Source organism: Physeter macrocephalus, unplaced genomic scaffold (genome assembly GCF_002837175.3).
Source record: "Physeter macrocephalus isolate SW-GA unplaced genomic scaffold, ASM283717v5 random_672, whole genome shotgun sequence".
Taxonomy (NCBI): Eukaryota; Metazoa; Chordata; class Mammalia; order Artiodactyla; family Physeteridae; genus Physeter; species Physeter macrocephalus.
Genome location: NW_021145843.1, coordinates 5,762 through 26,196, shown reverse-complemented (window position 1 = coordinate 26,196; position 20,435 = coordinate 5,762). Strand labels below are relative to the sequence as shown.

Sequence of the window (20,435 nt, the reverse complement as noted above, 5' to 3'; positions counted from 1 at the left end):
GTACATGTGCATAATGCCGTTGAATTGTACACTTTAAAATGGTTCAAGTGGGGCTTCTCTGGTGGTCCAGTGGTTAAGACTCCACCTTCCACTGCAGGGGCACAGGTTCAATCCCTGGTGGGGAAGTTCCGCATGCCCCGAGGTGAGGCCAAAAATAAACAAATAAAATGGTTAAAATGGCAAATTTGACATTATGTATATTCTACCACCACCACCACCCCCAAAAAAGAAAGAAACTCCACCAAAAAACAAAAAGAGAGAAAATAATAAAGACTCACCTAGAGACTGGCTTCCCTGGTGGCGCAGTGGTTGAGAGTCCACCTGCCGATGTAGGGGACACGGGTTCGCGCCCCGGTCCGGGAGGATCCCACATGCCGCGGAGCGGCTGGGCCCGTGAGCCATGGGCGCTGAGCCTGCGCGTCCGGAGCCTGTGCTCCGCAACGGGAGAGGCCACAACAGTGAGAGGTCCGCGTACAGCAAAAAAAAAAGAATCACCTAGAGAAAGTAGTGAAAATATAGATTCCAAGGTTCAGCCTCTTGAGAGAGGCTGGTCGAATATTTAATAATTAATCATTTCAGGATGTTGCTACCCAAAGTGTAGCCATGGACCAGCAGCATGAAGGAGGATTCCATAGGTGCTTGGTAGAAATGCAGAATCTCAGACCCCACCCCTGACCTCCTAAATCAGAATCACCCAGACTGGTGATTGGGATGTTCCAGAACGTATGAGAAGCATGCCTTAGAAGACACCTGTGTTGCAGGTGGCTTCCTCAGACCGGTCATTCACTTGCTGGAGGGATATCGTGGGCTTGGTAACTCTCAAGGTGGCACGTGATTTATTAAGGGGGAAAGCGTGCTATAAAACAGCAAATTCGGGATGATCATATTTTGAGGGGAAAGGGATATCTCCTTTTATGTGTGTGTAAATTAAATGATTGGGAGGAGGATGTGGAGAAAAGGGAACACTTGTACACTGTTGCTGGGAATGTAAATTGGTGCAGCCACTGTGAGAAAAAAAATTGGAGTTTCCTCAAAAAATTAGAAATAAGGACTTCCCTGGTGGCGCAGTGGTTAAGAATCCACCTGACAACGCAGGGGACACGGGTTCGAGCCCTCGTCCGGGAAGATCCCACACGCCGCGGAGCAACTAAGCCCATGCGCCACAACTACTGAGCCTGCGCTCTAGAGCCCATGCTCTGCCACCGCAATAAGAAGCCCGCGCACTGCAACGAAGAGTAGCCCCCGCTCGCCAGAACTAGAGAAAGCCTGCATGCAGCAACGAAGACCCAATGCAGCCAAAAAAAAAAAAAATATATATATATATATATATATAAAACAAAGAGAATTATCATGTGATCCAGCAAGCCCACTTCTGGGCATATATCAAAATGAAATTTCTATCACAAAGAGATATCTGTATTCCCCAGTTTATTGCAGCACGATTCACGATAACCAAGACATGGAAACAACCTGAGTGTATGTGGACAGGTGAATGGATAAAGATGTGTATACATACACTGCAATACTTTTCAGCTATGAGGAAGGGGGAAATCCTGTCATTTGCAACAACATGGATGAACCTGGAGGACATTATGCTAAGTGAGAAAAGATAGACACCGAAAGACAAATACTGCATGACCTCATTTATACGTAGAATCCAAAAAACAGTCGAACTCACAGAAACAAAGAGTGGCATGGTGGTTACAGGGAGGGGGGAACGGGGGCGGGTCAAAGGGTACAAACTTCCAATTATAAAATGAGTACGTTCTGGGGGTCTAATGTACAGCATGGTGACTACAGTTGATAATAAAACATTGTCCATTTGAAATTTGCTAAGAGAGTAGGTCGTAAGTGTTCTCACCACGTACACACAAAGATGGTAACTATGTGAGGTGATTGATGTGTTAATTAGCTTGATCGTGGTGATCATTTCACAGTGTATACATATATCAAAACATCATGATGTGTGCCTTAAATATACGTAGTTTTTGTTTGTCAGTCGTACCTCGATAAAGCTGGAAAAAAATAAATGGTTGGTGGGGAGTTGTCTCTCTGTTTTCATGTATTACTTGTGTAATAACAAAATGTATATAATAATAGAATAAAATATAAGTAGTCATACTATGTGTTAATTTATATACGTATTCCTATATCTATATCTATATATACGTACCAATGCATATGCACACATGCATGTCCATAATTATCTATATATCTGTCTCTACCTATACCATCACCATCATCCTGCTCCAAATTCTGCAATGGACTCATACCCTGGTAGCCAGCCCCCAAGATGACCTTCACTCTGCACCCCACCCCCTTCCCCAGCATTCATGCCTTTTGTAGCTTCTTCCACATTGAACAGGGCTGAGCTGTGTAACCAACAGGATATTGCAGAAAAGATGGCATGTCCATTGCTATGTTATCAAAGACACCATCCTCTCTGGGATCACTCACTCCTCTGGGGGAACTCAGCGCAATGTCAAGAGGTCATGGCAACCACCTTATGGAGACATCCACGAGGCAAGGGCAAGGAACTGAGGCCTCTTGCCAACAGCCAGAGAGGAACTGAATCTGACGGTCATGTGGGTGACCACCCTGGAAACGGTCCTCCCGTCTCTACCAAGCTTTCATAGGATTATACCCCATCCACAGCTTGACAGCCATCTCAGGAGAAACCCCAAGCCAAAACCATCCAGCTAAGCCACTCCTGAATTCCTGACCCACAGAAAGCATGTGAGATGATAAATGTTTCTTGACGTCCTAAACTATAGGCAATGGATACACACCTAGATTAAAATCTGATGTCCTTACAATGGCCAGATGGTTGATTAAGTGGACTGGATCAATGGGAAAGTGGATGATTGGATTGATGGATGGACTGTAGGATAAACAGGAACAGAGAATTGATCAAACGGATTAAAGAATGAAAGAACGTATGGGTGGGTGAATGGATAGTTGAATGGATGGATGGAGCTTTGGAGAGCTGGAAGAATATCTGAAGAAATTATGGTTGGATAGATAGGCAAATGGGTGGCTGAGTGGGTAAATAACTAGCTGGATAAACGCATAAAGGCAAGAACATATGCACAGATGAATGGATGGGTTGGGTGGAAGTTTGGCTGGATATGGGTATTTGAGGAAGAAGCATGGCACACTGGAAAGAACCAGATTTTATTTTCTTATTTTATGTTTTTAATTGGAGTATAATTGATTTACAATGTTGTGTTAGTTTCAGGTGTACAGCAAAGTGATTCAGTTTCATACATATAATCTTTTTCAGATTATTTTTAGGTTATTACAAAATATTGAGTATAGTTCCCTGTGCTATACAGTAAGGTCCTTGTTTGTTATCGATTTTATAAATAGTAGTGTGTATATGCAACCAAAAGTTTGGTTTCTATTTCTGTGGGCCTATATCTGTTGTATAAATAAGTTCATTTGTATCATTTTTTTTTAGATTCCACAAATAAGCGATATCACATGACATTTGTCTTTCTCTCTCTGGCTTACTTAGTGTGATAATCTCTAAGTCCATCCATCCATGTTGCTGCAAATGGCTTTAGTTCATTCTTTTTCATGGCTGAGTAATATTCCATTGTGTATATGTACCACATCTTCTTTATCCATTCATCTGTGATGAACATCTTGGTTGCTTCCATGTCCTGGCTATTGTAAATAGTGCTGCTGTGAACATTGGGATGCATGTATCTTTTCAAATTATAATTTTCTCCAGATATATAGCCAGGAGTGGGATTGCAGGATCACATGATAGCTCTATTTTTCATTTTTGAAGGAACCTCCGTACTGTTCTCCATAGTGGCTGCACCAGTTTATATTCCCACCAGCTGTGTAGGAGGAAGAACCAGATTTTAGAACCAGACAAACCTGAGTTCTGACCCCAGCTCCCCACACTGACATTGGGAAGCATGGCAGGCAAAATGGATCTCCCTTCAATAAAGAACTTACTCAACTCTGAGGAGTGCATTTGGCTGACAGCCCCCAGCTGCAGTACCTGCAACTATTATTTTTTTTGGATCGAGGTTCTTTTTTGGGCAGCCCCCAACCAATGACTTAGCACAGGGGTGGGGGCCGTGCTGGGGCCTGACCACTTCCACCCCATGTGGGACTCATCTAATGGCAATCTTTTTTTTTTTCTTTAAATTAAGATAAAATTCAAGTAACACGAAATTCATCACTTTAACCATTTTAAGGTGTATAATTCAGTGGCATTTGGTACCGTTGCACTCTTGTGCCACCATCACCCCTATCAAGTTCCAAAACATTTTCGCCATCCAGAAAGGAAGTGATTAAGCAATCGCTCCCCACCCGTCTGGCAACCACCAACCTACTTTCTGTTCCTATGGATTTGTCCGCAGTGAATCTTTGCTCTGCATCTCCCCGTTGGGCTGAGCTCTCTGAGTTGCATGGTCTCAAGCTCTTCCTAAATATACCTTCCTTCCCCCCTTTCCTTTTACAGGTGGCAGACCGACTGCCCCGCCTACTCCTCTTCTCCCTCCCCTCTATCTTTCACTCGTGTCACCCCCAATAAATCTCTTGCATTGCTAATGCCACAGCAGCATTTGCCTTCTGGAGGACCCAGGGATACAGCAAGCCTCTTGCTCTGAGCTCGAGCTCCCTACCCTACGGAGCTGCACAACTTCTCAGGGTTGCAGGAGGCTCTGCAGAAGTTCTTTTTTTAAAAAAAATACATTTATTTATTTATTTGTATTTTTATCTTATAAATTTATTTATATTTATTTATTTTTGGCTGCTTTGCCTCTTCGCGGCTGCGCACGGGCTTTCTCTAGTTGCGGCGAGCGGGGGCTACGCTTCGATGTGGTGCACGGGTTTCTCATTGCGGTGGCTTCTCTTGCTGCCGAGCACGGGCTCTAGGTGCATGGGCTTCAGTAGTTGTGGCTCGCGGGCTCAGTAGTTGCGGCGCACGGGCTTAGTTGCTCCACGGCATGTGGGATCTTCCCACACCAGGGATCAAACCCATGTCCCCTGCATTGGCAGGTGGATTCTTAACCACTGCACCACCAGGGAAGTCCCGCTCTGCAGAAGTTCTGAACACAACCTGGAGGACCCCACAACGTGAATACCTACCTTTATGCAGCATTCACTATGTGCCAGGCACTGTTTTAAGTCCTTGCATGGACTCACTCCTGAATCCCATGACAGAGGCACCATCATGATCCTTGCTTTTAAAGCTGAGAAAACACAGATCCCTAGAGGGCTTCATCCCCTACCCGGGGAAGGTTCTCTTTTCTGGGGAAAATGATTCCCACCACCAAGCAGAAGCAGTTTCCTAAAAGTGAAACTGCAATATCATCTCACCCAGAGGAAGACCACGGCCTCTTCCCCTCAGCCGAGCCAGGAGAGCAGCCTGTTTCTGGAAGGATCCAGAAGATTCCAGGCCCCCAGCCTGCAAGTGGACAGTGGGAGGAGCCTGATTCCCAAATTGAAAGTAGCCCACCAGGCTGGAGCCCCCCTTCCCCCAGTCCTCTCAGGGATGTCCTGAGGACCTCAAACAGCCACCAGAGGGACACCAGTAAGCCTAGCCTTTGTACCAATGCAGGGAGGTGGGTACCAAGGCCCAGAGCAGGGCAGGGGGGAGTCTTGCCTAGGGTCACCTGGGAGTTGGCATCTTTACTTCCTTTTGAAAGAGGAGCAGGAATCAGACAGGCACAAGCACAGCTGGGCCAAGGTGGGGGGCACACTTGCCCTGGCAGGGTGAGCAGCAGGTAGCATCCAGCCCTCCCTCCCCTGGGCTCCTTCAGGGCTCTGTGTGATGTCCACTAGGGCACACATCCCCTGCACACAGGGACACCCCTCGAGGGCAGGGGCTGGGTCAGATCAGGCCTGGGAACCCAGGTACTTCAGGGAAATGTTTACTGAATGAAGGAAGGAAGGATTCGGGAGGAAGATGCTGAGCCATGGCTGAGACAGTGGTCTCTAAGAAACGAAAGGAGGGCACTGGTGGGGTTGGGGGAGAGGGGTGAGAACTTGCTAGAGCTCCACTCCACCAGGGCAGTTTTCCTCTGCTTGTTCACGGCTGTTATCTCCAGCGTCTAGAACAGTGCCCGGCACACAGTGGGTCCTCAGTCAATATCTGCTAAGTGGCAAACAAAACAGAACAAAATTCCAGGAACTCTGATTCTCCCTCCTGCCACTGGCAGCTAAACTAAGGAAGCGTCCTGCATCGAGCTATAGCCACGTGCCAGGCACCCATCAAAGGCGGACCACGCGTTCTGTTTTCACTTGATTCTGAGCATGAACCCCCAGATAAAGGCAACAGGACCAGCAGCTACCTCTTGGAAACACACAGGTGTCAGGGAATTTTCTGGCGGTCCAGTGGTTAGGACTCTGTGCTCTCACCGCCGAGGGCCCGGGTTCAATCCTTGGTTGGGGAACTAAGATCCCACAAGCCACACGGCGCGGCCAAAAAAAAGGAAACGCACACATGGCAGGCATGCTCTGAGCGCTTTAGGCGGGTTGGCTCCACAATTACACACAGCAGACCCTTGCTAGTTATTCTTATCTCCGTTTCACAGATGAGGAAGCAAAGGTTCAGGGAGATGAAGCCCTTGGGGCAGGTCACACCGCCAGCAAGAGGCAGAGGCGGAGACCCAAACCCAGGCAGTCAGACTCCCAAATGGTACGATGTGCCCCATTTTACAGACTGAGGAAACTGAGACACCCCCCCACCCAAGGGCCCTGTGGGAACAGAATAACACCCCCGCCCAAGATGTCTATATCTTCATCTCCAGGACATGTGTTGGCGGTACGTTACATGGTGAAAGGGATTTTGCAGATTAAATTAAAGGTCTTGAGATGGGGACATTCTCCTGGATTATCTGGGTGAGCCCAACGTAATTGCAGAGCTCTTACAAATGAAAGAGGGGTCACTATCAGCATCAGAGAAGGAGAGAAGGGGGTTTGACGACAGAAGCACCTCCCACCATGCAAAAGGAGGTAGAGGCCATGAGCCAAGGGATGCAGGCACCTCTAGAAGCTGGAAAAGACGAGGAGGAAATGGATTCTCCCATGGAGCCTCCAGAAGGACCGCAGCCCTGCCCACACCTTGATTTCAGCACATAAGACCCATTTTGGACTTCTAACTGCCAGAAACAGAAGCTAATAAATTTGTGTTGTCTTTTTTTTTTTTTTTTGCGGTATGCGGGCCTCTCACTGTTGTGGCCTCTCCGTTGCGGAGCACAGGCTCCGGACGCGCAGGCTCAGCGGCCACGGCTCACGGGCCCAGCCGCTCCGCGGCACGTGGGATCCTCCCGGACCGGGGCACGAACCCGCGTCCCCTGCGTCGGCAGGCGGACTCTCAACCACTGCGCCACCAGGGAAGCCCATAAATTTGTGTTGTCTTAAGCCACTAAGTTTGTAGTACTTTGTTACAGCAGCTGTAGGACACTCTACGGGCACCCAGTTCTTAAATGGCAGAGGTGGTATTCGAACTCAAGTCTTGCCAAGTTGAAAGCTCTGGATCTTCTGGGGTATCACTTAGATGTGTGAAGTTTGGAATTATTCCAGATGCTTTTTCCTCAGGATCGCTGGGCTCTGTGTGTGTGTGTGTGTGTGTGTGTGTGTTGGGGTGGGGTGGGGAGCATGTAGGAGTAAGTCAAGAAACCAGGAATTTGGGAATTCCCTGGTGGTCCAGTGGTTAGGACTCCGAGCTTCCACTACCAAGGGCCCGGGTTCGATCCCTGGTCGGGGAACTAAGACCCCACAAGCATGTGGCCAAAAAAAGAAAAGAAAAAGAAAGAAAGAAAGAAAACGAAACCAGGAATCCTACTTTCATGAGGATTAGAGAATCTGGTCCATAATTACGGCAATGACCCCTTACGGCTGTCATGAGAATTAGTGAGTTAACCCATGTGGAGCACATAGGGCAGTGCCCGACACGTAAGATGGGGTAACAGTTACTATCGTTATATCTTTTTCATGTCTACACACCACCAGTATCAGCTCCTCTCAGTCTTCCCTGCTCAAGAACCTTCCATGGCTCCCCAGTACCCTCAGGATAACAGCCAAGCCCTTTATGGCAGTTGAGAGCTTTGGGTCCCGGCTCATTTCTCCTAGTGGACCCCACAGTCTGTAACCCAGCAGCCTGCCTACTAAGGAATGTCGCGCTCCACTTGGCTCTACAAGGATTGAGTCATTAGCCACTGGAGTTACTCACCTTCGACACACCCTGAAGGGTGTTCAAGGCAGGGATCAGGAATGAGGCCCTCTGTGCTCTGGGAAAACTGGCAGAACAGGCCTTCAGAGATAGATATTTTCAGGAGAAGATTTTATGAACCCAATTTCTTGCATCTTCTCGTACTTAGAAAAGCACTGAAGTCATTAACTAAGGTGTCTCTTTCTCGTGAGTAGCAGCAACTTTCTACAGAGATGTGTGCTTGACGGCAGGTACCCCTTCTCCAAAATCACATAGATGCTGATATCGGAGCAGTTCCTCAGAGCTCTCTGAGAGGCTGTCTCACGGGCAACAGTCCTCAGAATGTCCCCAAATAAAACTGAAACTCACAGCTCTCAGGTTGTGCCTTTCTATTTTAGTCGACAAAACAAAGGCACTCAACCCTCAGGTGCCTGGTTTCAGGAACCATCCGGGCTCCACTGAGAAGGCCTTGCTGCAGCTTGCGTGTATCCTCTAGCTGTGGCTCATCAGACTTTCCTACACGTCCCCCACAACCAAACGCACACTGGCCGCCATTGCTAGTTAGCCACTTCCTCTTCTGGGGACCCCCATGCCCCGTGCTACCTTCATTGTAACACCTTGTTTTCTCATTATGGATCCGTGTGTGTCTGCCCTCCAGGCTGGGAACCCACTGAAGGCAGAGATCTTATTCTTGATTGATTGCCGGGCCTCCTCCTTCAAGAAATATTCTTAGTGTCTGTCTGTCTGTTTCTCTGCTTTTTTTTTTTTTTTTTTTTAACTCACAAGGAACCTGAGAGCTGAAGGTCCCAGTTGCTGGGGCACTGGAAATCCTGTAGCACAGAGGAGGAGGAAAGCGGGTCTCAGACCCTTGAGTCCCCACATGGCTGGCATTGATGGAATATTATTTAGCCATGAAAAGGCAGGAAGCACTGCCTGCTACAATATGGATGAACCTCAAAAACATCATGCTCAGTGAGAGAAGCCAGACATGAAAAGGCACATGTTGTATGATTCCATTTATATGAAATGTCCAGAATAGGAAAATCTATATATGGAGAAAGCAGTTTGCTTGTGGCCAGGGGCTGGGGGAGGAGGGAATTATTGGGAGTGTCTGCTTAATAGGTACGAGGTTTCCTTCTGGGCTGATGAAAAGGCTCTGGAACTTAGATAGAGGTGGTGGTTGCACAACATTGTGAATATGTTAAACGCCCCTGAATTGTATAATTTTAAATGGTTAGGGACTTCCCTGGCGGTCCAGTGGTTAGGACTCGGTGCTCTCACTGCAGTGGCCCGGGGTTCAGTCCCTGGTTGGGGAACTAGGATCCCACAAGCCACATGGCACAGCAAAAAATAAATAAAATAAAATAAAATAAAATGGTTAATCTTATGTTATGTGAATTTTACTTCAATTACAAAAAAAGAGGGGGCTTCCCTGGTGTGCTCCGCAACGGGAGAGGCCACGGCAGAGGGAGGCCCGCATACCACAAAAACAAAACAAAACAAAAAATAAATAAAATAAAATAAAATAAAATAAAATGGTTAATCTTATGTTATGTGAATTTTACTTCAATTACAAAAAAAGAGGGGGCTTCCCTGGTGGCGCAGTGGTTAAGAATCTGCCTGCCAATGCAGGAGACATGGGTTCGAGCCCTGGTCCGGGAAGATCCCACATGACGCAGAGCCACTAAGCCTATGCACCACAGCTACTGAGCCTGCGCTCTAGAGCCTGCGACATACAACTAGTGAAGCCCGCGTGCCACAGCCGCTGAAGCCCATGCGCCTAGAGCCTGTGCTCCGCAACAAGAGAAGCCACCGCAATGAGAAGCCCGAAATCAATCAATAAAATAAAATAAAATAAAATAAAAGAACCCGCCTGCCAATGCAGGGGACACGGGTTCGAGCCCTGGTCCGGGAAGATGCCGCAGAGCAACTAAGCCCGTGCGCCACAACTACTGAGCCTGAGCTCTAGAGCCCGCGAGCCACAACTACTGAAGCCCGCACGCCTAGAGCCCATGCTCTGCAATGAAGGGTAGCCCCTGCTCGCCGCAACTAGAGAAAGCCCGCACACAGCAACGAGGACCCAATGCAGCCAAATAAATAAATAGATAGATAGATAGACAGATAGATAGATAGATAGATAGATAGATAAATTTATTTTTTAAAAAAGAGGTGGGGAGCTGAGGGAGGAGGGGCTGGAACTTCCGGGTCTGAGGGAGGAGGGGCTGGGGCCTGGACTCCTGGGTCCTGGGGCAGCAGGAGGGGGCCCAGGACACAAACACCTGAGTACCAAGAGGGGAGGAAGCCAGGAAGTTAAGGCTTGTTCTGCCGGAGAGAGAAGAAAACGGTCCGGGTAGAGGAAGCAGTCGCTTTCTGGGAGGGTGGTTTTTCCGGTGGAGATGTCATCACTAAGATCGCCCTTCCCACTCAGGCCCGGCCTGTGGGGAACTCCAGCTTGATAGAGAGGAAGGGAGAGGGGAAAGCCAGTGGGGGGAGGAGGAAGGGTCACCAGGGTCCCACACCCAACTGCCTCAGGACAGAAACTGCACTCAGAAGGGCAGGCACCTGCAGGTCTGGATTCTCCGCTCCCAAGAGGGGAACAGCTGGGAGGATGGACCTCAGGGGCTAGAAACAATTGCATGAGTTCTGGAAGGGACTGGAGGCCTGGACTCCTGGGTCCCCAAGGGAGGAAGGGTGGAGAGAGCTAGAGGCTCAGATTTCTGGGTCTTGAGAAGGACAAGGGCTGGGAGTTTGAACACTGAAGCTATAAAGTGGGAGGAAGGAAGCTAGGGGCCCCTGGAAGCTAAGGTGCTGCCTGCTCGGTTCTGAGACTGGAAGTGGCAGTTTGGGGGTGAGGTCCTGAAGAAAGTGGAGGTCATGTTCTTGGCCTGACAGTGTCTTTGGCTCTTCTGGAACGCCGACAGTCCCACCCCGCCACCCAGCCCTGTTCCCCAAATCTCTCACACAGCGCCAGTCCCCAGCGCCAGTCCCAGGGCGGATAGAGCCAGAGGGAGCCTGGACAGGTGAGCATCCAGGGGGAGCCCAGAAGCTGGCAGTGCAGGGAGGGGCTGGGAGAGTCTCAGAAGCTGGGCGGGGGCAGGACAGTTAAGAGAAACTAGGAGATCAGGACAAAGGACTATGCAAAAGATAGAGAATGTTTCCCAAGCAGACAGCTGGCTCATTAGACCAGACCTTTGCCCATTACTTATGCCTGGGAGCCAATGGAGACCTCAGGGGCGGTGGCCACCATATGACACACCTGTACCCTTAGGGCTGGTGGTTCACCCGAGAGAGACAGAGTTGTGACCTCAGTCCCTGCCCCTCTCCCTCCCTGCAGACCCCGGCATGTGGGGATACCTGTCCCTGCTGCCCGCCTTCCTGGCATTCTGGGCTACTGCTGGCATCTGGACCGTGTGAGTGTGAGAGGCAGGACGGACCCCTGGGTCTGAGGGGGGAGGGGCTGGGGGCCTGGACCCCTGGATCCGAGGGAGGAGGGGCTGGGGGCCTGGACCCCTGGGTCCGAGGGAGGAGGGGCTGGGGGTCTGGACCCCTGGGTCCGAGGGAGGAGGGGCTAGGGGTCTGGGCCCCTGGGTCTGAGGGTGGAGGGGCTGGGGGCCTGGACCCCTGGGTCTGAGGGGGGAGGGGCTGGGGGCCTGGACTCCTGGGTCTGAGGGAGGAAGGGCTGGGGGCCTGGACCCCTGGATCCGAGGGAGGAGGGGCTGGGGGCCTGGACCCCTGGGTCCGAGGGAGGAGGGGCTGGGGGTCTGGACCCCTGGGTCCGAGGGAGGAGGGGCTAGGGGTCTGGGCCCCTGGGTCTGAGGGTGGAGGGGCTGGGGGCCTGGACCCCTGGGTCTGAGGGGGGAGGGGCTGGGGGTCTGGACCCCTGGGTCCGAGGGAGGAGGGGCTGGGGGCCTGGACCCCTGGGTCTGAGGGAGGAGGGGCTGGGGGCCTGGACCCCTGGGTCTGAGGGGGGAGGGGCTGGGGCCCGGACCCCTGGGTCTGAGGGAGGAGGGGCTGGGTCCTGGACTCCTGGGTCTGAACGGGGAGGGGTTGGGGCCCGGACCCCTGGGTCTGAGGGAGGGGGAGCTAGAAGTCCGGTTTCTGCGCGTAACAGAAAGAAAAGTTTCGTCGAACTCCCTCTACTCTCTTTGATGTCTCCTCGACTTCAGTTTTTCGCTTGCTGTAGCCAACAAGGCTGTGAACCTCACGGAAGGCTTCCCCTATATCAGGTAGTTATGGTGCTTGGGGTCGGGGGGGTTCCGGAGGGAGGAAAGAAGGGGGTCCTGGTTCTGAGGAGCTACAGGATGACCCTTTATCTCCCCCAGTCGATGTGGAAATAACCCCCCTCAGAGCTGCATCTTCAGCCAGGTGCTCAACTTGGGAGCTGCTTTGGGTAAATACTCCCGCGCACACTTCGTTTGGTCCTAGCCCCAGCCAGCCAAGAGGGCCCCGGCACCCAGCCTCCTCCTCCCCCAAATCCAGGAGTTGGGCACTCACTCCAGGACCCACATTCTCTTCCACCCCACCCCCAACCCCGTACCCAGGAGTCTGGGGCTCGGGCCTCCCGCCCACTTCCCTCTCCTCCCAGCCGCCTGGACCTGCATTCTCCGTTACCACCAGCTTCGGGACTGGGGGGTCGGAAAGTGGCCTAACCAGCTGATCCTGTGGATGGGGCTCCTCTGCGCCTTGGGCACCTCCATAGTGGGCAATTTTCAGGTGAGACGCAGCAGGCCAGCCCAGGTTCTTGCCCGCCCGAGTCTGGGACTACAACTCCCAGCATCCCCGGGGGGGGGGGGGCAGGCTTCTGGTTTGGTGGCGGGCTGGTCCCCGCACGGCCTCCTGGGACTTGTATTTCTCTTGTGGCTCTCGGGCCGTGGAGGGAGGGCGTTCAGGTCTCTGGATAGAGACCGCGTGGGAGGCTCTTTGTAATCATCCCGTTAACCCCTAGGAGTTTGGGGTAATTCACTGCCATACCCCCATTTAATGATAAAATTTCTCAGTTCACTCCCTCCCCGCCCCCGCGCCCCCCCCCGCCCCCCCCCGCACCGCGCTGCTTGGTGGGATCCTATTTCCCTGACTAGGAATCGAAGCGGGGCCCTGGGGAGTGAAAGCGTGGAGTCCTAATTACTGGACCGCGGGGGAATTGCCCACTTATTCTTAATGTTTGCCATATCGATGGCGTGTTCTCTCTGTAGAAGGCACTAGCTTTATACGTTGTGCAGGGTTATTTTAACCCATCTCCACAAGAACTCCAGGGAGGTCCTTCTTGGTCAAATCCCACGGAGATATTTCTTTATCAGCCTGTTCGTGGTGGTCAGAGATGAACCCAGATTCGTAGACTCTAGAAGCCCACATTCTTAGCCACAAAGCTCAGTAGATATTTGTAGAATAAATAAATGGATGAGTAATAGGAGAAATCTTATTGATTTATTTTATCATTTTATTTTTTAATCTATTTGTTTTTTCAGTATGATGTCTCTGATTCCAAACCTCTCCCACCAAAAGGCCGTGGAAGCCGCAGGGTGTTTAGACAAGAGGCTGCCTCCAACTTAACAAACATTCCCCATGACATTTGCATAGCAAATCATTCACTTACCATGTATTCCTGTGTTCATTAACCTTTGTTTTCCTTTAATTATTATATTCCACCACCACCCCCCCACCGCAGAAGCTTTTTTTTTTTTTTTGGCTGGCTCCCGCCTCATGTGGGATCTTAGTTCCCCGCCCGAGTCTGGGACTACAACTCCCAGCATCCCCGGGGGGGGGGGGGCAGGCTTCTGGTTTGGTGGCGGGCTGGTCCCCGCACGGCCTCCTGGGACTTGTATTTCTCTTGTGGCTCTCGGGCCGTGGAGGGAGGGCGTTCAGGTCTCTGGATAGAGACCGCGTGGGAGGCTCTTTGTAATCATCCCGTTAACCCCTAGGAGTTTGGGGTAATTCACTGCCATACCCCCATTTAATGATAAAATTTCTCAGTTCACTCCCTCCCCGCCCCCGCGCCCCCCCCCGCCCCCCCCCGCACCGCGCTGCTTGGTGGGATCCTATTTCCCTGACTAGGAATCGAAGCGGGGCCCTGGGGAGTGAAAGCGTGGAGTCCTAATTACTGGACCGCGGGGGAATTGCCCACTTATTCTTAATGTTTGCCATATCGATGGAGTGTTCTCTCTGTAGAAGGCACTAGCTTTATACGTTGTGCAGGGTTATTTTAACCCATCTCCACAAGAACTCCAGGGAGGTCCTTCTTGGTCAAATCCCACGGAGATATTTCTTTATCAGCCTGTTCGTGGTGGTCAGAGATGAACCCAGATTCGTAGACTCTAGAAGCCCACATTCTTAGCCACAAAGCTCAGTAGATATTTGTAGAATAAATAAATGGATGAGTAATAGGAGAAATCTTATTGATTTATTTTATCATTTTATTTTTTATCTATTTGTTTTTTCAGTATGATGTCTCTGATTCCAAACCTCTCCCACCAAAAGGCCGTGGAAGCCGCAGGGTGTTTAGACAAGAGGCTGCCTCCAACTTAACAAACATTCCCCATGACATTTGCATAGCAAATCATTCACTTACCATGTATTCCTGTGTTCATTAACCTTTGTTTTCCTTTAATTATTATATTCCACCACCACCCCCCCACCGCAGAAGCTTTTTTTTTTTTTTTTGGCTGCTCCCTGCCTCATGTGGGATCTTAGTTCCCGATCAGGGATCCAACCCCAGCCCCGTGCGGTGGAAGCCTAGAGTCCTCGCCAATGGACTGCCCGGGAAGTCCCCAGAAGACTTTTTTTAGACATTTTCTCCTAATCATCCTTTCCCTCCATGAAGTTTTTATTTTTTTCTTAACATTTATTTATTTATTTGGTTGCGTGCGGTCTTAGTTGCGGCAGGGAGACTCTTTAGTTGCAGCACACGGGTTCCTTAGTTGTGGCCTGTGGCCTCCGTAGTCGTGGCTTGCCGGCTCCTTAGCTGTGGCATGCAAACTCTTAGTTGCGGCATGCATGTGGGATCTAGTTCCCTGACCAGTAATTGAACCCAGGCCCTTTGCCTTGGGAGCACAGAGTCTTATCCACTGCGCCACCAGGGAAGTTCCACCCACCCCACCCCACCCCCGCCATGGAGTTTTTAATATGAAAACATTTTAATATAATACATACTATATCTGTAAGCCAGAAACGATTGTAATATTTAATATTTTTTCACCCTCCAAGAACCAATTTTTACCCCCTTGGTGGCAACAATCTGCTCTCTTCCATCCAGGTTGAGAATGAAGGATTTATTCCACTAATATTTTACAAGGCTTGGGCTTCCCTGGTGGCGCAGTGGTTAAGAATCTGCTTGCCAATGCAGGGGACACAGGTTCAAGCCCTGGTCCGGGAAGATCCCACATGTAGCGGAGCAACTAAGCCCGTGCACCACAACCCCTAAGCCTGTGCACCACAACCCCTGAGCCTGCGCTCTAGAGCCCGCGAGCCACAACTACTGAGCCCGCGTGCCACAACTACTGAAGCCCGCGCGCCTAGAGCCTGTGCTCCGCAACAAGAGAAGCCACTGCAATGAGAAGCCCGCGCGCCACAATGAAGAGTAGCCCCCGCTCGCTGCAACTAGAGAAAGCCCCGCTCGTGCGCAGCAACGAAAACCCAATGCAGCCAAAAATAAATAAATAAAATAGATAAATTAAAAAAAATTTTTTTTACCAGGCTCTACTATGTGCCAGGCCCTGTTTTAGGGATGGAGGCCCCAGCAGTGAACAGCAGGTTTAAATAAATGCCTGGCCTCGTGGAGCTGACAATAGCCAATGCACCTAATCAATCAGCCAATCGCCGGGTATGACAGTTTTCAAGCACTGTCCGTGGAGTTGGTCCTGGCGCCTCCCCGCATGGCATCATGGCCCTCTCCCTCCCACAGGTCTGCCCCTCAACGCTGCTCCCTTCCTCTCCCAGGAAAAGAACCAGCGGGCCATGCACCTGACGGGGGCCTTCTTCGCCTTCTTTGTGGGAATATTCTACTTCTGGCTGCAGGTCCTTCTCTTCTGGAGGATGAAGAGCCTGCCCCAGCCTGGGGCTCCCTGGATCGGGCCACTCCGTCTGGTCCTCTGCAGCATTTGCACCATCCTCACGGTGGCCAGTATCCTTCCTGGGGCCGGGGACGCGTCTTCATCGGGGTGGGTCTGCTGTGTGCTACTGAGGGTGCCCCTTCCTCTCTCAGCCTCGGTCTCCGTGCAGGATTATCGTGGTGTTGTCACCGAGTCCCGGCTCTGGGGTCACGCTGCTTCCACATACTAGCTGGGGGAGCAGGGGGAACTCCTCCGGTTTCTTAACTTCTCAGTGCCTCAGTTTCCTCATCTGTCAAATGTGGATAATAATAAGGGATGTGAGGAATGCAGGAGATGACACATGTGAGGTGCTTAGAACGGTGCTTGGCACACAGTGAGTGACCAATACATGTTGGGAGATCGATCAACCGATGACAGCAGTCCGTTTGGGGTACCGCTCTGTGCTGGGCATCGTGCTGGCTAAGGCCGGAAACGGAGGTTCAGATGGCCAAGAACCGTCACGAATTTCAGTGGCAGAGCTGGTGGTAGGCTGGAGGCGGCTGGTACAGGGTCTCCTGAGCTGTCTGTGTGTATCTCTTCCCCGCTCCATGTGCAGTGATGTCATGTTAGTAATAGCTTGAAACGGCCAAGAAACTGACACATGCTACAGATCAGAGCCAGTTGTTACACATTTACCAGCATGCCTGTGGGTGGAGCCTCGATTCCAGCCCACTTCTGAGTCACCCCAGAACCCACTAGCTCAGCACACCTCCGGGTGAGCCAAACCACTCTCTGAGCCTCAGATCCCCTATCTGTAGAATGGAGTTGCTTTCTTCAGAATAATGATTACTGAGAAGCAGTGCTCTGAGAGAGGAGGGGCTGCGTGCTAAGCCTTGGGGACTGCGGCCCCCTGTGAGGATGATGGAAGGGGAGGCCAGAGGTCGTTGGCATCCAGAAGAGGCTGGAGGGAACCCAGCTGAGACCCTGGGCCGGCTGCATTCAGAGGATCCCTTTGGAAAATTGGATCCATTTTCCCAGCAAAATGGAGGTGGCGATCTCGTTTCCCAGAGCAGCAAATTGAATCCAGTGAAATGGATAGGAAGGGCTGGCTCCCGAGCTCAGCCTTCTGCAGCTGCAGAACCAGCATCCGTCCTCTGCGGCAGCAGGCGCAGTTAACGATGCAGTCTAGGCGGCCCCTTTCAAAATCCTGCCTGTGTTGATCAGTTTGGCCACAGGGTTCTCATTCTGTGGGACTCTGATATCCCTTGGATGCGGGAAGTGGGCGGGACAGGACCAGCTGAGTGTCGTAAGGGCCGGAAGGCTGCCAAGAGGGGTCTGAGACCTGGCATTTGAGCTGGTCTTGCAGAACCAGCTGCTTTTGGCCTGGGTTGGGTGAGGGAGGGAGGGACACCGCGGGTACATGTGGAGGGTGGGAAAACCAGCCCAGAGGAGGAGATGAGGCTGCTGGCAGGGTCAGAGATGAGCACCTCCAGCGCTAAAGTGGGGGATTACAGGCTTGTGCTTCTGTACACGTGCAATAGGGAGCCACAGAAAGCTTGTGAGTGGGGGAGTTACAGAGTCAGTTCTGGGGTAAGCACTTCCTTGTTCTAGGATCGGTGGGGCTGGGGGCTGGTGTTGGCCTTATTCACTGTCTAAAAATCCTTGAACGAATGAAATAGTGTCTAATCTGATCTAGGACGGGTGAGTAGGAGCTGGGTTGGCTCTGAGAGGAGGAGGAGGAGGGCTCCAGTGAGGGGGGTGGTCCCAGAAAACGAGAGGCACCTCTGCAAGGTGGGAGCTCAGAGTATGTGCTGACCAGTGGTTACAAAAAAGTTTTAAACAGCTGGGACTGTGGAGCCGGAGGAGGGACAGGGCCAACCAGTAGAGATGCCAGGCCAGAAAGAGATGGGCAAGACAGAGAGGACAAGACTTGGGGTGTCCAGCTGGCCATGGGGATGAGGGAGGGGACAAAGGCGATTTCCAAGGGTCTGCTAGGGAGCAGGAGTGGATGGTGTTGTTACGGAGGTCGGGGTACCCGGAAAGAGGAAGAGCTTTTAGGGAGAAAGGGGGATTCTGTTTGGGAGTGAGAAGGAGGGGCCTGTGGGCCCTGGGTCGGGGGAGAAAGTTGCAAGCACAGCCTGAGGCTGGCGGGTGGGGTGGAAGCATCTTTAGGAAGCCCTGCATTTTTGGAGGTAGAAGCAGTGGCGGCCGGTTGGCCCTGGCAAGTGGGGAGATGGCAGAGCCTTCACGGGGTCAGGGAAGGCCGACAGGAAGATGGGAGCCTTGTTCTGGGATACTGGGAATGCAGTGCAAACCGGAGAAACATGCAAGGGCAAACATTTAGAAAACAGCTTGAGACAGAGGCGGGAACTGGAGGGCATCCATTTGAGTGTCTGGGAGTTGCCAAGGAGGGTGTCCAGCCAGAGGGGCCATTCCAGCCCGGGCAGGGCGGACATGTCACGAGAGGGTGCCCAGAGATGGACGGTCTCAGCCTGCCCCAGGTCACTCAGCAGCCTAGCCGGGCTTGTGGATCCTCCCAGAGGCGCTGTGCCCTTGACCCTGCTGTACAGTGGTCGTCCTCCACACCTGGTCACTGCGCTCAGCCTCTGCCGCCTGTGAATGGGTCGTCGCCATGCTGCTGTTCATCCTCTTTGGCCTCTTTGCGGTGGACTTCTCCGGCCTGCACGGCTGCACCCTGTGTCTCCAGCCTGGCCCTGGCAGCCTGAGCCCCCCGCCGGCCTCCCCCGTCTCCCTGAAGGTCCAGCTCTGAACACCTGGTCAGCGTAGCATCTTCACACCTCCTGTCCCTGCCGTCTGGTTCCGCCCCTGCAACCAGGGCCACCCAGGAAGCGAGAGGCCAAGGCCAGCCAGCCATCCCTGATCAAGGATATTTATTATTATTATTATTATTAATTTTTTTTCTTTTTTGCCGCCGGCGGAATCAGAGACACGGACGCAGGCAGGATCACGCGAAATCAGAATTCCTTTCGGAGAGCAAATCCGTACAGAAGGTCATGGGGGAAGGGAGAAGACCAGGGGAGGGGGGCCCAGGAAGGGGGAGTTGGGGACACAAGGACAGATGGCCCTGTCCGTCCGGATCTGCTAAGCCACCCCAACCAGACCCCACCCCTCCCCCACCCCACCCCGCAGATTGATCAATAAATAAAATAATAAATTAATCAATAAATAAAATAGAAACAGCTCCCCCCCCAGTCCCCCCAGAACCACCCCCGTTGGGCACGGCCCCCTGAGCCCTATCCCTTTAGGGCAAGGCCGGGTTTGTTGTGTCTCCCCCCTCCCTACGTACTCCTTGGGCCCTATTTACAGATTCACAGTTGGGGGGCAGGGAAGGGGGTGCCCCTCCTTCCCCGGCCCCCTGGGGTCAGGGTAGGGGGGTCCCGTTGGTGGCCAGGAGCTTCTTGTCCTTAGGGGGGCCTCGGCGGGGAGAGCTGGTCAGCTCTGGGTCTGGGCGGCCGGGCGGGGGCTGCAGGCTTCGGGGCGGGGTCCCGGCAGGCCGGGTCTGGGCGCCGTTCTTCTCGTCTGTGGGGGAGGAAGCGATCTGGCTTCAGGAACCCCAGGGGTACCGAGGCCAGGGACGTGCTCCAGCAGGGGAGGGGCTGCCAGGGGTCACACACGCCAGTAGCCAGGCCTGGCTTCCCTAGACCAACAAGGCATGTGTCCCAGGCGCCCCCAAACTTAACGCTTCGGAAGCCAGGTCACGCCCCAGTGAGACCTGGCCGGCCCAGCTCAGGAGACATCCTCAGAGACTCTGGTTACAGCACCCGATGGCCCCGATCATGGCCAGAGGGCCCCATTCCTTTTCACTGGTTGTTAATGGAGCCCAGCGGAGCCCACAGCAGATTGTTTGGGGGTCTCGGGCTCTCCCAGCTGGGCCTGCGTGACTGCGGTTATCTTTCTGTGGGGCCTCGCTGCCCCAGACTAGGGGACTGCGGTGGCAGTGCTGGTTGCCAGTAGCCATGCAGTAGTTTTTGTAGGGCCCAAAATAGTACCTGTAGCAGAGGCCAGCCCCTTAAGAGACACTGATTGCTGGAGGCCTTGTTGCCATAGCAACCAATGGGGCTCCCCCTCTTTGGGGCAGACCCAGAGGTCCCCCATTGCCCCACTCCCCTTATAAGGCATGTGGCTCGGGCCCTGGGTGTCTGTGGGTCCTACATCTTTGAATGCATGCCCTTTTAGGAACTCTGGTTGTCAAGGCCAGCTTTCCTTGGCAACTG

At 52.2% G+C, this 20,435-nt stretch overlaps 1 protein-coding gene across 1 annotated transcript; it reads left to right on the top strand.

The window, feature by feature from the left end:
- The first annotated feature begins 10,620 nt into the window (after positions 1–10,620).
- Positions 10,621–19,323, top strand: TMEM150B (transmembrane protein 150B). The gene is made up of 7 exons (XM_028485783.2): positions 10,621–11,196; positions 11,511–11,586; positions 12,343–12,402; positions 12,499–12,566; positions 12,762–12,889; positions 16,109–16,292; positions 18,771–19,323. Exons 2-7 carry the CDS (start codon positions 11,519–11,521, stop codon positions 18,968–18,970), a joined length of 708 nt encoding a protein of 235 aa, XP_028341584.1. The 5' UTR covers positions 10,621–11,196; positions 11,511–11,518; the 3' UTR covers positions 18,971–19,323.
- Positions 19,324–20,435: the final 1,112 nt, after the last annotated feature.

Bases quoted from the DNA above. Each gene is read 5' to 3' on its own strand.
- TMEM150B (XM_028485783.2), top strand. From the start codon at position 11,519: ATGTGGGGATACCTGTCCCTGCTGCCCGCCTTCCTGGCATTCTGGGCT. The intron at 12,403-12,498 runs GTAGTTATGGTG...TATCTCCCCCAG, and splicing joins GAAGGCTTCCCCTATATCAG to TCGATGTGGAAATAACCCCC. The intron at 12,890-16,108 runs GTGAGACGCAGC...TTCCTCTCCCAG, and splicing joins CCATAGTGGGCAATTTTCAG to GAAAAGAACCAGCGGGCCAT.